At 44.7% G+C, this 15974-nt stretch overlaps 1 protein-coding gene across 1 annotated transcript in view; it reads right to left on the bottom strand.

Moving 5' to 3' along the window:
• Nucleotides 1–15974, bottom strand: part of LOC8041789 (ubiquitin carboxyl-terminal hydrolase 8) — a gene marked incomplete in the record, with an annotated part of 88070 nt that overhangs the window by 38176 nt on the left and 33920 nt on the right. The window contains 4 exon segments of the mRNA XM_042290200.1: nt 1075–1177; nt 3047–3242; nt 9525–9658; nt 11358–11440. Coding sequence (XP_042146134.1) covers nt 1075–1177; nt 3047–3242; nt 9525–9658; nt 11358–11440 — 516 coding nt within the window.

Here is a 15974-nt window from a genome sequence, read left to right as displayed (position 1 = left end):
CACGGCATCCCTAGTGGAGACGGGCGAGCAACGAAAGACCAAATACAAAAACACGAGCAACGCTGCGAGCCCCGTGAGCAACACGCGACCCGCCGAAAAAAACAAACTAAAGTACCTCCGTTTTTTTTTTTTTTTTTTTTTTTGTGAGCGCTTGCGAGGGGAGGAATGGAGCGCATAGGAGGGCAAAGTGCATGGCGCATCGCGTTCCTCTCCCTCCCCTTCCCCCTTGCCCAGCGAGGGGAAAGCTACAGTCATGATGGCGAAACCCGACGCCGAGGGAATGTGCGCGAGAGCCGTAGCCGGCGGCCACGGGCTGTCGGCTGCTGCTGTTCGGTTGTTTTTGTGCATCAAAAGCTTTTTGAAGCAAGAAGCCGCGCGGCTCTACCGCGACGCCGGCTAGGTGATTGATAGCTCCATACCCTCGGTAGCGTTTCAAATTTTGGTCGCGAATTAGGTCGAAATTTTTTGGTCACGATTTTAGGTCGACCCTTAATTTTTGACAACATTTCCGAAAAAAAAAAGGTCGACCTATATTCGAATAAATACGGTATGTGTTCAACCCTCATTATTTTACCTGAGCGGTAGAATCGGCAGCAATTTACTTCTGCCTGCGAGTTAGAATTGGGGATGCATTAGGATTGTGCAAACACACAATTCTATGTGTAATGTAAACGGCAAATGGCTACAATACCTGAAATTTTAGGCGACTAAACGCGGTTTTTAAGAAAGCTATGAATGTTCAGGGAATGAACCCCAAGAAAGGATTATTCGCTATTCGCCTGAATATCCATACATTGCCCTGGTATTTGTCCATAACTGAATATTGTAAAATTTTCGAATATGCAATTCTCAAATCGAAAATGAATTGAATAAGAAAAATATTCTATTCATATTCGAAATCACGGATATTCGCACATCCCGAAGTATATGTAACCTTGCGAGCGGTCTGTGATGGCTTGAGCCAAGCCACCAGAGATTCAATTCAATTCAGCTCGGGCCGCAGTGACGCGACTTGAGAGAGAGTGAACAGAACGAGGATATCAATCGATCAATCATGTGCATCCCAACACTCACTTCCCTTCCAGATGACGGACTGATGCTTCTGACACGGGAGTTGGACAGGTCGTTGGGTCGTACACGGGACTGCCGACTTATGCTTGCCGAAGGTGCCTCCACACTAAACCAGGAATATAAAAGGAACAAAATACATACAAAATTTAAGAATGCCATCTTCATTTCTCAACGTATGTCAACTTTTGTGAAGGCATCGTGCAGCTCTAAACTACATTTTTTTTAAAATTACATTTCTGCACACACCCACTTTTCACGAAGTCACGGTCGAGATCTGCAGCGAGTGTATCCACTGAATCTTTGAATCCAATCCTGAAGAACCTTTTGATGGGTTCTTTGGCATTGTTTCGAAAGTTTGCCATCTTGCAGAAATCCAAGAGGGCAGACTTTGGTAACAAAAATAAATGCAGCATGGTGTATGCTACAGTCCTGACATCCTATCTGCCGTCTTGAATTTGTGCCATTTTGAATTTTTGCCATACTGATTTTTTCAAGTTAACTTTCTGCCATATTGGAGTTTTGCTATATGTATTGCATTTTTGGCAATACGTATTGAATTTTGGCAATCTTGAATTTCTATGAGAGTTTTGCCATCTTGGGTCTCGTGTCCTAACCAAGCGAGCTCTTCCTCTTTTCACTACAGGTCTCTCAAGGGGCCGACTTACCGATAGGCAGAGTGGGCAGCTGCCTAAAGCGGCAGAATTTTGCGGGCAGGCAATTTGTGGCCACCCTGAAATTAATTGTTCATTCTTTTTTTTTAAAATTTATCTCTGAATTGAGCTACTTTGAAAATTCTTGCTCCAAATTGAGCTACTTGAATATTCTTGCTCCAAATCTTGCTACTTCTGAAAATTTTAACTCCAAACTTCACTACTTCCCCCCCCCCCCCAAAACCCTGCTACCATGAGGAGCAGGGGTTAAGCGAGTAAGGGGAGGGGTGGCACCGTTAAGGCTACCTAGGGCGGCAAAATGCTAAGTCCGCCTCTGGGTATCTCAATATTGCCCAGGATTCTAGGGTAGTCAACTGTAGGTTCACATCGAATTCGAACTGACTAGTAATTTAAATTGTTCTAGAACATACCATTTTGGTAAACAGTGATTTATAAACAAAGAGCAGAACAGGGTTTATTAACATAAGAGATAGCCATGCATAAATACAAACTACCTTGAATCACGAAGAAAATAAAAAAAACTAACTATTATTAAACTGTCGTGAATCCTGCATTAAACAATCATTTTGCCAACCCCAAGCCGATCACTAGAAGTACATTATGCAGTCTTAAAATGATTAAATTTACTAAGCTAAAAAAGAGGAAAGTTGGTTTAATATAAATAAGTGAATAGCACGAGCAGCCGCATCTATGGTACAAAGCGGCCAGCCACCACACCGTCTTAGGAAGAACGAACAAAAACCGCCGAAAGCCACGACGGAGAGACGAAGACGCACGATGCAGCAACAGGTAGTCACACAGGGTCCACCCAAAGCCATATTGCGTCACCTTCTAAACGCTGGTTCGCACATTTGCGTCGTCCTGAAGTCGCCACCCGCTGCAATTGGCTGGCGGCGTAGAGCCGCTCAATCTCTTTGCTTATTTTTATTTAGTTAATTTTGATTCATTCTTCTATTTCGGTATTTTCTTTTAAAACCCGTTGCTCTAGCCGGCACGTTTACATTAAAAAAAAAACAATTTACTCTTCCAGACTGGCTGTGCTACCGGCCAGGCGACTACAGTATCCGACTGCCACCACACAGACCCAGGTTCGAACCCCGCCTAATACATAACCTTAATGACCGTAACTTCCCAACGAGTCCCTAGTTCACGACGCTCGTTACGACGCTCATTCACGACAACTTTCTCGTAGAAAACGACCCGTAAAACACGGCCCACCTTAAAGAAATTAGCCTTCAACGGGTTAAGCGATCGCGCCCGCGAGGATCAAGAGATCCGTTGTTGCTCGCCGTAGCCACACCCACCTTTGGGACGGCTTGAGGGTGCGGTCGAACCCAGGGATGACGGAGGTGTCTGGCTGGCGCTCGGCTAGCTGTTGCACTTCCTCATCCGCAGCCGTCGAGAGGTTGGGGAACGACCGAGACCTCGAGAGGCCGCTGCTCTTCCAGGCCGTTGGACTCGAGTGCTTTGAGGCAGAGTTCTCCCCCTGGCCGCCCCGATCTGACCGGCGGCGAGCATAAATACGAAGGAAATAGATACGGCGAAACCCCGATTATACAAACTTTGCAGGACCATGCGGAAACATAGATAGTATTCTTTAAACCGGGGGATTTTATCAATTTTAAATTTCGAGGGGCCTCCGTCACTTTCGATCGACGACCGAGGAGCCCCTCCCCTTCTCGCTATTAAAGGGACGCTAAACTGAAATTTGAAGTTCGCAAATACACCAACTCATGTTTACAAACAAACCGGAGCGCCCGGAGCGCCTTTAGCGGACGCCACCGGCGCCGCGCATGCGCGATGGGGGTGTGGGCAAGAAGGTCGCCGTCGCCCATAAGCAAACCATTGAAATGCGATGTTGTCGGCGCCGGTGTGAGTTTCCACGCTCTTTTTCGCATTGGAACTGTTGATTCTACGTCCTCCTAACGATGTCTGACTACTTGAGCAGCGTCAGCGAAATTAAGGAGGCTCGTTACACCGCAAAACTTCGCGTAAATAATCTGACATGCGGCGATTCATTCCGCGTGGACGCCGCAGTACGTACGCTAAAGCCTGATTCACATGATGAGATTTCGCTCGCAATTTTCAGTATCAACGTCGCTCGGACTGCAAAAGCGTGAACCGTAGCTGAGATGGTCGACGTCGATACTGAAAATCGCAAGCAGAATCTAACCAAGTGAATCAGGCATGACAAGTCGGTGATGGCCACTGGTAACAATGATCAACATCTCCTTGTATCTACTGTTTACGTCGAGCCTGCTTACCAACCTTCAAACTTAAGTCTTTTAAGGACTGCACTTAATTCTTATCGCAAGTACTGGGCCCACGTTTGGTCTACGGGCCGGTGTCGTCTAAAAGAGCAGACGACAAGCAGAAACGTTTGAAAGAGCAGACGACAGTTCGAACGATCAGACGACCGTTTGAACTTGAAGACGCACTAAACGTAGTCCGCAGGTGGTCCGTACAACTTGACGGTTTTCCGGCGTTCATTTTGGAAGTAAACAAATAAATTTGATGGCCAGTAGTATCCGTGAATTTAACCCAAAATGCTTCCCGCCCAAGCAATCATGGTCCGACGGCGTCTGGTTTTCCCTTTTCACGGCACATATCCGCGTTCTCCGACGAACCGAGCGCATGAAAACTGACCTTCAAACCTTTCTCGACTCTCTTGGTACAGCCCCAGTCGCAGCATTTTGACGACAAGGCAGGTTTTTGTCTGGTTCCTTTCAAAACAACGCAGGAATACACGTCTTAAATGGGCACTTCCGCCCACAGCCCCAGACCGGAAGTGCGTCCGACGCGCCACCACCACGCCGTGACGTAACAGAGATGAGTTCGTGTATAAGGTCGCAGAAGTGTTGAGCGGGATGCTACGAACTTTAAAATATCACTCATACATCGATATCTCAAACTGATGCGCGTATTTCTAGAAAAGACGGGTGCAATAAAGCGAGGAATGTGATGTCACGATTCTCTTCAAGCAGTTGAGAATGAGGGGAAGCGGCCTCGCTTCTCTCCTCCTCGCTTCGGTTCAACCTGCTGGAGGGGACAAAGCGAAGAGAGGGAATGAGAACCGCGACGTCACATGTCTTGTCGGCCTTGTTGGCCCTATTCAATCGAGACTGCTTTTCCAAAAATACGGCCATCCGTAAGAGATACTGCTGTACGAGTGATGTTTTTGGATTTTGTGGCGTCCCGCCTATTGCTCCAGCCTTGTTTTGTGAGCTCCGAACTTCGGGTCAGCATCCCTTTAATGTGATAAAGCAGTGCAGAAACCTGCGGGCCCTCTAAACACTATACTGTATACTTTGGATTGATTGGCCTATAGTTAATATAAAAAACGGGTGCAATGTTTGGCAAATGACATTAAACACTAAAAGAACCTTAATATGAACAGATGCAAAGGAAAAAAACTTTGCTTTTTAACAGCCTGGGTGGAAAAAGAAAGGCATAGAACAAATTTAGAACTTAATAAGTAACTTTCAGAGCCCAAAGGAAGTTTCTGAAAAAGCGCAAGCAGACGTGATAAAGCAGTGCGCCGGTTACATGACGGCGGCGGCGCCTCGGAGTAGACGAACTTGCGCGACGACGGCGGCTGTGGTGTGAAGAAACGCATTGAACCGGCGGCACACCACGCTCAGCATGCGGCGGCGGCGGCACAGCGCGACGGCGCACAGGTCTACCACGTGACCCGCAACGGCTCCCGCGGGCGCGAACTACAAATTCGGTTCGCACCGTAAGTATAGTTCTAAAAATCTTTTCCTTTGTTGTAAGTTTGTTTTATAACATTCTTTTTCCATCTAGGCTGTTTAAAAAGAATTTTTTTTTCCTCTGGATGTGTCCTTTAAGAAAGTAACGAATAAAGTTTCTCAGGTTATTTTTTCTTCCGAACCTCTCGTGGAACCTTTGTGTTGATAAAATATGCAAAAAGGCCATGCAATGCCTCTGGACACTACGAAGAACCATAAAAAATGCATCACCTTGAGTGAAACTAACTGCATTTAGAAGTTTGATTCTATTTTCGGCAGATGTTTATCGCTGTTTATTTATTTCTAGAACACCGGTGCTTTTTGGCGAATTTTCTCGTGGAGATGCTAGAAACGGTGATTATCGTGGGAAAACAAATTGCGAATGTAAACGCCCACTGAGGAAGAAAATCAGTTTAAATTTTATTTACATCTCGTACACAATCCCTTTCACACTTGATTATTGTAGTATATGCACACACACATTCCTAGGCTCGTGTCTGCCACTCCTTCCTGTTGACGATGCGCAATTTCGAGAATGCCCGCTCAACATTTGCTGTGGACACGGAAGTAGGGATGGGCGAATATTCGGTTATTACGAATAGCCAATCCCATTCTGTTCTATTCGGCATTCGCTTCAAATCGAATATAAGTATTCGACAATATCGAATTATTCGACAATATAGAATTATTCGACCTTTCTAAATACAGTCATAACCGACTGTATTGAACCCGTTTACATCGAATTATTCCTTATATCGAACAATTTTTGTGCACAGTAATGTTACAGTGACAATATATAGCAAAAACTATGGTTGCATCGAACAAAAATAGCAGCCGCTACCGATATGTTGAACTGCCAAGAGCGCCGCTTTGCTCTGCAAGCTGGCTTTCCCCCAACACGAGCGGCCGCATTGGGGGAAAGCCAGCTTGCAGAGCACGCTAACTTCTTTTTTTTTTTTTTTTTTTCCCGGTGGGCCGAATTGATTGCCCGGAAGAAAAGAATATATATCTTTTGCGGAGAGAGGGAGCTCTGTGCTCCCTCTCCCCGCTCCGTCGGCAAAAGAGAATATGATTTTTTCTTCCAAATTGACACAACCGCACAGAGGAAAAAAGAAGAAGAAAAAAAAAAAAAAAGCCAGCTTGTTTTGTTAGTTTGCTTCCCTCAACGCAGCCACTAGTTTCAGGGGAAAGCCAACTTGCAGAGCAAAACGGCGCACTGCAGGAGAAGGTGCTCCCGCTCGGACGTTCTCCGTGCTCTCGGCATAGTTCGGCGCTAATGCGCGAATATAGAAGGCAGCGGCCTCAGCATTTTGGAGTCCGTCGATAGGGCAGAAAAATATCCTTATCGCGGGTGCAATGAAGAGAAAGCAGCAGAAGATGCAAGACGACTTCATCGTGTAATATTTCAGCAGAAAGTGGATTTTTGAGAGTCAAAATCATTAAAACTTTTATATCGAAATACCCGCTTATCAAACTGGTAGATGTTTTTTTGCGAGGTCGATATAAACGGGTTCCACTTACTCTGGCTTTGATTTAAGAACAGGTGGCACAAGTTTCCGACCGTTTCAACCATTTCGTGCTACCGAACTCGATACACTTGAAATTAACAATTGCAGTATATCTAATACCAAATAAGGGCAAATATAAAACTATAGTTTAAGCATATCTCGTAGTATTTTTTGCTTGTACTATTCTAACTATTCAATTCTAAATTATTCGACCAAAATCACTATTCGCTTTGAATTCGATTCGGACCCGCACATCGCCGCTTGTTCCGCTCGGTCCGATTCGGACCGAGCGGAACAAGCGGCGATGTGCGCAGCAGCGCGAAAGTTTCCACAATTGCCGCGGGGCTGCTATCGCCTTAAGTTCCACTCCGTCAAGCGCCTCAGAGTCTTTTGCGAAAGAAGTGCAGATCGCTTGCCTGGAAAGCCACCACCGAGAACAGAAGCTACAGCTCCGCTGCTCTTCCTTCGTCACCAGAGTAGAAAGGCTGAAAGTTCTCTTCATAATACATGATAATAAATTGGATAAAATTATTCTTTTCAATTATTATTGATACACACAGAAATACACAAGAATAATATAAAACGTTCAATCTCCAAGATTATTAGAAAGAAACATAACAGGCATATTGATCCTTGCACATACTTCACGGATGTCTTTAAATTCTCGTTTATTATAAGATTACAGATGATTGGAATAGCCTGCCTGAAACAGTTGTCTTTGTTCATCTTTGTTTTGTAGAAAACCTTGCCTCGAATTTGATCTCGTAATGAATGTCTGCATTGTCACAATTAAGTGTTCTTTCTAATATGTGCCCATTCCTGCCTTGTCCAGTCGTTGGCTGGCATCACAGAAAAAAATAAAAAAAATAAATTAACATTTAGAAAATAGTTATGCATTAGTGGGTGGCTCAGGTCTTCTAAGATAGTGCTTAAGCAGGAAAAACGCTTTACTTAGGGGAGGGGACAGTTTATGAAATTTGGGGGCTCGGGGAGCACATTAGGGTACTTCGGACAGCCCCAGGGATTCCCCAGAGTACCCTCGATGCAACCAGGCCCTGTCGCACGACCTTACTTCAATGGGACGCGACACAATCATCCTTACAGTCGTGTCATGAAACCATGCAACGTAAATCGGGTAGCTGCGCAATGTAAATCGGGTGGCTGCGCAATGTACGAAAGAAAACAATTAATTTTTAAGAGACATGGTGAGTGACGTGGGTTTGTTCCACGCTCGTAAATCTACCGAGCTGTTTTATGGGATATTAAAAAAAAAACTTTCAGCCTTTCCACTCCGGTGAAGAAGACCAGAAAAGCTGTGCTATGATGGGATAACCTCGAGTACGACTTCTTGGACGACCTCAAGAACGATGCCTAGAGGATGAAGTCTAGGACGACCTCAAAAACTACGGCTAGGACAACTTCTAGGATGACCTCGAGGACAACATCTAGAGGACGACGCCTAGGACGACCTCAGGGACGATGTCTAGGACGACCTCAAGGACGACCTCAGGGACGACCTCAAGGACGACATCTAGGACGGCCTCAAGGATAACTTCTAGGACGACCTAGAGGACAGCGTCTAGGACGACCTCAAGGACGACTTCCAGGAAAACTTCAAAGGTGACCTCAAGGACGACGTTCAGGACGACCTCAAAGACGACTTCTAGGACGACCTCGAGGGCAACTTCTAGGACGACACCTAGAAAAATTCAGCCTTTCCACTCTGGTGAAAACCAGAGTGGAAAGGCTGGAAAGTTTGCCGCCTTCTATGAGCGACGACGGCAACCAGACAACCGGCAAGCCAGTTGTCTGGTTGCAGCCGTTGCTCATAGATGGCGGTAGCTGTCCAGAGTTTTGTGTCAACATTTATTTGGTGACGGACACGAAACTGGGGAAACTAGCGCTTAACAGCTCCGCTGTAAAAAAAGAACAGAGAAATTATACAGGCTTGATCATGCTGACCAAGACTGGTAAGCACAGAATGTGTGATGGGCCTTCCACTTGTTGGCGTTCGTCCGTGGGGCCCCTGATAAAGGGTCCTCCCGCTGCTGCTGCCGTTTCTTAAGTTCCCGATAAGCTCGCACACGTTCTGCGGCTGTCCGCTTCGTAGGAGCCACGGTCATGGTAGAGGAAGGGCGTCCGAATGTCACTGCCTACCGTCTCGCAAGGGATCACGAAGATTCAATCCCATTTTTGTCACGCCATGAGATAGTGTGGCATAACCAAAAAGGCCGCGAAGCGCGCGACTGCACTGTGCTTCTGCGCCGAGTTTGCTTTTAAATGCGAGCAACCACCGACCCTCGAAAGCCTGGTCGATAAAGCGTCTGGCTCACAATTTTAAGATAGCAAATTCAAAACCTGCCGGAAACCGAATTTTTCTTTTTTTTATATGATTCCGAATGGGAGTAACGCTTTTTGGTGTTGGTTTTTCTTTACAGCCAAGCATTAGACCCGAACGCCGTGGCTCTCCACGAAAATCAGTCGATAAAACACACTCTGCGTTAAAGAAAGACGGGGCAACCTACCCTGGCTCACGTCGCCGGTAGTCGACACCTGCTTTCTTGTTCTGGCCGACGCCTTGTCGGGCGCAACAGCTCCTTTCCGTCTTTCCGCTTCTTCCTTCTCCTTCTGCTCTTTATGCTTGCGCTCCTCTCTCATCCTGTTCAAAAACCTTCAAATTAATGAGGCTCACTCTCATCTAGGCAATCAGATAATGGGCCATCTGAGATCGGCACTTTACTTAAAAAGAATGCCTATAGACCGACACGCTGTTTACAGACAAGCTCGCGTTCGCCCACACTAGGTGTGGGCATTGCGCAAGCGCAGAAACCGGATTAGCGCGAGGTGAAGTTTCTGCGCAGGCGCCGTGGCGACAACAGCGCCACCGCAGAGGCGTGACGTCAAAGCTGCGTGTTGGTCTATAATAAAGCTCTATCCCAACTGAATGTATGACGTTTACCCAATCCTAGGTTAAAACAGAACACAAAGGTTTTAAAGCTGGTAGTAAGAACTTGCGAAGGAATCTCCCAGAAGCTTCAGAATGGCAGCCACCATTTTGTAGAAAGAGTCGGCTTCTTTGGGGTGCTAGATTGTCAGATGTCATGGGAACATAAGGGCAATTGTAGAGGAATGGGTGAGTGAGAGGGTAATGGAGAAATACTATATGGGTTATGGGAGAGGGAGACACGTCTCCCATAACTATGGGTACCCATCTCCAACTGGTTTGTTTACCGAGCCCAAAAAAGTGGTCCCACTGGTCTTGGAGCTTTTTTTCTTATGTTATGACCAAACCCAATGAGACTGCACAAGCTTGTTCAGCTTTTTGTGCTGATTTCATATATCTGGTCATTTTTGTTCTGTCAGTAGAATTGTCCTCAAAATAATTAAAACTCGCCTGGCTTTGTTTTGAAAAACGAAAGAAGGAAAACTGCTCAACAAAATATTCTTTTTAACATGTGGCTAGATACTACGAAGTGTAAAGAATACAATGTTGGAAGCACTTTTAAGGTAAACTCAATATTAGTGATTTTACCCCACATTGAAGTTCAGTGTGCAATGGATGGCTAACAAGTAATAAAGCAAAATATCAAATAGAAAATTTTCTAGGACTTATATTTAAAAAACTGCTCTCAACATTGTATGCTTCACACATTCAGCTACATATTTCAGGGACGGTTATATTTCTATCTGCTCTAGATGCTGAGACATCCCTCCAGCAAATTTCCGAAGAGTCCAAAAATTGTGTTTTGTGAAAACAATGTTTTAGAATCAACTTCAACGCACATTCAGCCCACATAGATGTTATAAATTGATTTATAGCTCAAATATTCACCCACGAAATTATAAGCCTGGTAGATTCAAAAGAACAACAGCCATCACCATTTTAAAAAAAAATGCAGTTTTAAGAAGTTTTTGGCTCCAAAGACCCATGTTCCCCCTTAATTTCCGCTCATAACGTCATAGAAGTGTCATGCTGTCGCCGGCAGCAATCCTGGCAGTGTCGTAGGCAGCGATAGTGGACGTGGAAGACGCCTGTTTTGCTGCAGGTTGTTCTTTAGGTTGACAGTTCGCAGAAGCTTCGACAGCCAGGAGTCGGGACGCCGTGACGACGCCGACACTCACATTTGCCCGTGCTTTTTGCCGGACCATGTATGGCCAACCACCGGGATTGCGACTTCCCCCCTAACGCTGTACCTATAGCCTATCCATTCGTGCGATCAATTGTCATCTGGTGCCCCAAAGAAATTTTAGACTCTTGAAAAAACGTCGGCCAACATTACTTCAAGGAGGCTCCCAAAACTGCCCCGTTTTATTTTTACGACACCCTGGCTGAATTTGCCCTAAAATATCTTTCTTACCTTTTCAGTTCCTTCTCAGCTTTCTTCTGCTCTTCCTGAAGTCGAATGATGCGTTCCAGCTCTCGGTCCTTCTCTTGAAGTTGCTGAAAAAAGAAAAAAAGTGCTCTATTAAATCAGAGTTTTACCATGACCAGATTAAGAAAAGACTGGTCAGAAATTGCATCGAGACATACACATCATCTTAGATCCAAAAACACGCTGGCCACAAAGCCCCTTGTAAGCCTATGAAGACTGTCAACAGATTGAGAGACCGATACCTTGAAAGAAATTCATTTGCAGCCCCTGTGTGAATTTGACTCTCACAGACGAGCATTTCTCATTCAATTAACAATATTTTTTTATGCACCGGTATTCTTCCACAGCCACTGGAATAACTGCATACTCGACACATTGCTATGGTGGCAAAATGCAGGGTATTTTCTGAAACACAATTAGTATTGACTGGCGCACGTAACAAAATCGTAAATCAAAACGTAACATCAGAAGCTTACAATTATGAATTGGTTACAAATAAGTACCACGGATGTACCTACTTCAATCAATTGCCCGCTATTAACATTTCCCTAACTTGGGAACTCTGCAAATTATACATTAAGTGCCCGGTCGGACCGAACAAACGCCCATGTCTATACTCCGCGACAACTTTTCTTGGCATTGCAGTGGAAGGTACAGGCCCGCGTCCCCTCTCCCATTTTGAGTGTGCGCAAGCTCTCCTCCTCTCCCCGGAAATGGGGGAGGGGGAGAGCCTGCGTACACTCAAAATGGGAGAGGGGACGCGGGGCTGTACCTTCCACTGCATTGCCAAGAAAAGTTGTCGCGGAGTATAGATTAACCTAAATTTGAGAAAGTAGGGTGGCACTTCCCCGGTATTTTACGGTAATGCCTTATCTGAAAAGCTTTTACACAAAGCGAAAAGATTCCAATGAGCTGCAGTGAAAAGTAGAGATGTATAAAGTGAACTCTGGAGGGTCTAAAACTGTAACCCCATTCACACGGCAGACAAAACATACCTTTAGCTAATGCTCCTTAACCAAAGGTACCTTTAGTAAAAGACGTTCGGTATCCCACGGCAGAGTGTCGAACCGAAATTTTTATCGGTTCGGTTCGGGTTCGGGTTCACGCTTTCGGTTCAGTTCCGGTTCAGTTCCGAGCAGCAAAAAATAACGGTTTGAACCGGTTCGAACCGGTTTAAACAGCTAAATTGACAATATATTTTTCGCGTTGTTCTGGCAACATACGCTATTTATGCCATGAAATGATTAACTATATATAGTTCCTTCTATTGTCCATGCAATTCACTTTTTTTTCAGGTACCACAATACGAAATTCAGTTATTTAATTTTGACGCAACACTAAAAGAAAATCTACATTAACGTAGATAACGTCGTGTTCATGCGACTCAACACCCCTTTGTTTTCAAGCTGATCTATTTTCATGGTATAAAATGTTGTCGCAAAGTGTGGTGGGTCGCATAAAATACCCGTGATTGGTACAACTTTGTGTCGCAGTATTAAAAGTTAAATCTTGAATCTGTCCTTGAACTAACAAATTAATTACATCGCATAAAATCATAAAATAGGCAGCTCGTGGCCATATATATCATGAAATGTTGTCTACGAAATGCATTTCACAATATATACCTATATATATATACATAAGGACGACACAACTGAGCTAAAAGCAATGAAATTTTCAAAATGCTACGAAAGTTCTAGGACAATTCCCTTCAGTTTATTTTTTTATGTACCACCGAGCAGCAATCACCAATGCTCGTTTTTTTAACCAAACACTGTTTACACTCACAACTGCGGTGCATGCAGGAAGGAGTAACCGAAATTGTTCACTCTAATCTATATGCACCTTCGCACTCAGATTGAATTTGGCACAAAATAGCGTTTGCCCAAGTGAACATTTTCTTATACAGGATAAGCTGCCATAGCCTGGCTGTTGAGGTTTGTACTTGACAAGATGCTGATCAATTTAATTGCAAAAGAGCATCAACCTTGCTAATTGATTATTTTAATGCGATAGCGTTAAAAGAGCTCACGTCGCAAAAAAGCCGATGTCGGTGGCGTGACTGGAAAATCCTGATTGGTCGATAGGGTCATGATGTCACAGCTACATGCCCTCGCGCAGGAATTTCAAACCCACAATGCTCACGTGAAACGTGACATCACGCGTGAAATGAAAGTGATTAAAACATGACATGTAATGTCAATTAAAGGTCACCATATGCCTCAAATAATTTCACTTTAGTATAAAGTAATTCCTTTGCGTCAAAAGAAAAAAAATTTAAAACTTTTAGGCGGGATTCAAGCCCACGACCCTCCGGTTGCGAGTCAGACACACTCGCAACTAGGCCACGCGAGGCACGTTTGCACGGCGAATGAGAAGGCGATGCCAACAGGGCTCGTTAACGCTATCGCGTTCCGCTTTAAGCGTCCTCCAAGATTTGTTTTTTCTTAAGTAAAACTAAGTAATATTTCATGTTCTACTCGACATAGCAGGTACTTAATTCGACACTTTCTGACGGTTTGCGTTCGTAATCGTCATAGTTCCGCCGCGGCCCCTGGTGTGTACTTTGTTTTTGTCCAGCCCACACACACATAAAAGTACTGTTTGCCACATGAAAGAGGCAATAACAGACTTTTAATGTTTCAGGAGTTATATGTGTGAGGAACACATAGCTATTTAAATTAGCTTCAAAATCAGAAAAGTGTGTAAGACTGTCCCAAATTACTTACAACGTGCCTGTCGAGGACAAAAACACCGGAAAAGATTTGCAGAGTACCTTTCAGATAATGTGGGGCATTGCTTTAGGGTGGTTGATCCTTTATTTATGTTCTTGACTCTTCAGTTAGTACAGTTGAACCTCAATTTAACGAAACCCGACTTTACAAATTTCCCGATTTGACGAACAAATTCGGATTCCCCGTGCCGTCTATGCGTGAAGTCTTCCTTCCTCGATTTTACGAAGGTCCCGATTTAACGAAATAATTAGCGGGTGCCGGTGACTTTGTTTGATCGAGGTTCAACTGTAATTAAATATATTTTTATGATGACCAATGATCAATAAAGTTCACATAACAGCTTGGGACCAACACGGAAGGACGATACTCGAAACTACGGGGGCGTTTGAGTCTGCATAAACGTGTTTTTTGTTCGCTGACTGGCAGTGTGAAACATCGGGTTGCAGGGTATGGCAAAAAGGACTCTGCGCGTACATGATAGATCGGAAGGCAAATACACGAAATGTGCAAAAAGAGAGAGATAATTAATGGTATTTTTCTAAATAATCCCTTACAGAATGCCCTACTGCAAGAAGATATGCATAAAGATGATTGCTATGAAATTCCTAATTACAGTGAAACCCATTTATAACGAACAGCAGGAAACGCTACGATCAGTTCGATATAGCAAAACCCAGCAACGACTTTCCCGACGATTAAATATCGATCTTTAATTCGCTGCAGCCACCCAGATCCAGCGGTGAAGCCCTCAACGTTCAGGAGGGATGCAAAATCTCTAGCCTTGCTTTGCAACATCGGTCTGTAGACCGGCAGGTTTTGCGCACGAATGTCCAAAAACCATTGGTACAGCGCTTTTTCCACCTTGTCGTACGCCGGCTTGCGGATGCGCCTGCTGTCCGCGTTTGGCCGTTCACGGGCCTTGTCTCGGATGGCAGACTTGTTTTTAAGAATTGTACTCAGCGTACTTTTGGGGATCTCGTAGGCGGCGGCAACGTCTGATTTCTTTTCGCCGTGCTCTACACGACTGATGAAGTCGACCTTGTCGGAAAGTGGCAGAGCCTGCCGCTGCTTCGTCGTCATTTCGGGCGCGAACTAGCTGGCCCGCACAGTGAACAGAAAGTGTAATGGAGACAAGAATGACGACAACAAACGACGACTAATTTAACGAGAAGAGGGAGGGAGAGAGAGAAAGCTTTGCCTGTGGTTGACGCTTTCAACGGCATGTGACAATGCTATGGCATCTGAAATGCGATAGGTTTATTTCCTCTTGGGGCGTGGCGTGTCAAGCCCCAAGTGAACGCGCGAGGTGAAGAGGGTCAAACTAGAGTGACTTCAAGTTCTCTTCGGCGGGACATGAAGGCCCCCTAGGTCAAACTAAAGGACTTTAGGTGAAACAGGGCGCGAAGGGAGAGGAGGCGAGAACTTCTCTTTCTTTCTCATCTCTTCGCTTCCGCCTTGTAACAACGCGCTAGAAAGATTTTTTATTAGCTTATCTCCGTTTTTTAGTTGCTTTTCTTCGTAAGCAACCGCTTTGCACTTAAAAGATTTTTTTTTTGTGCCCCTTCGGAATCGCTTTTCTTCGCTTATTTTTGTTAGCAGCTCGAGCTTTTGGAATTTTTTTTCTTTCCTACACTTTTTCGGGCGAAGGCATTGGCTGAAAGACGATTGTTTGCACGTTTTTGGAAGCCTTCCCAGGGGAAAAAAGTTTGATATAGCCAATATGTTGTTTGTTATAAAAAGTTATTTTTAAATACATTTTGATTTAAATTTTCCGTGAGTTCGATATCGACCATAATTCGCTGTATGTGGGTTCGTTCTAAACGGGTTTCACTGTATACATAAATAGCGCGAAGGGCAGACAAAGATT

This window comes from Ixodes scapularis, unplaced genomic scaffold, assembly GCF_016920785.2.
Source record: "Ixodes scapularis isolate PalLabHiFi unplaced genomic scaffold, ASM1692078v2 PGA_scaffold0__279_contigs__length_252992795, whole genome shotgun sequence".
Taxonomy (NCBI): domain Eukaryota; kingdom Metazoa; phylum Arthropoda; class Arachnida; order Ixodida; family Ixodidae; genus Ixodes; species Ixodes scapularis.
Note: the sequence above shows the minus strand (reverse complement) of the source record. Positions and strands in the feature narration are given on the sequence as shown.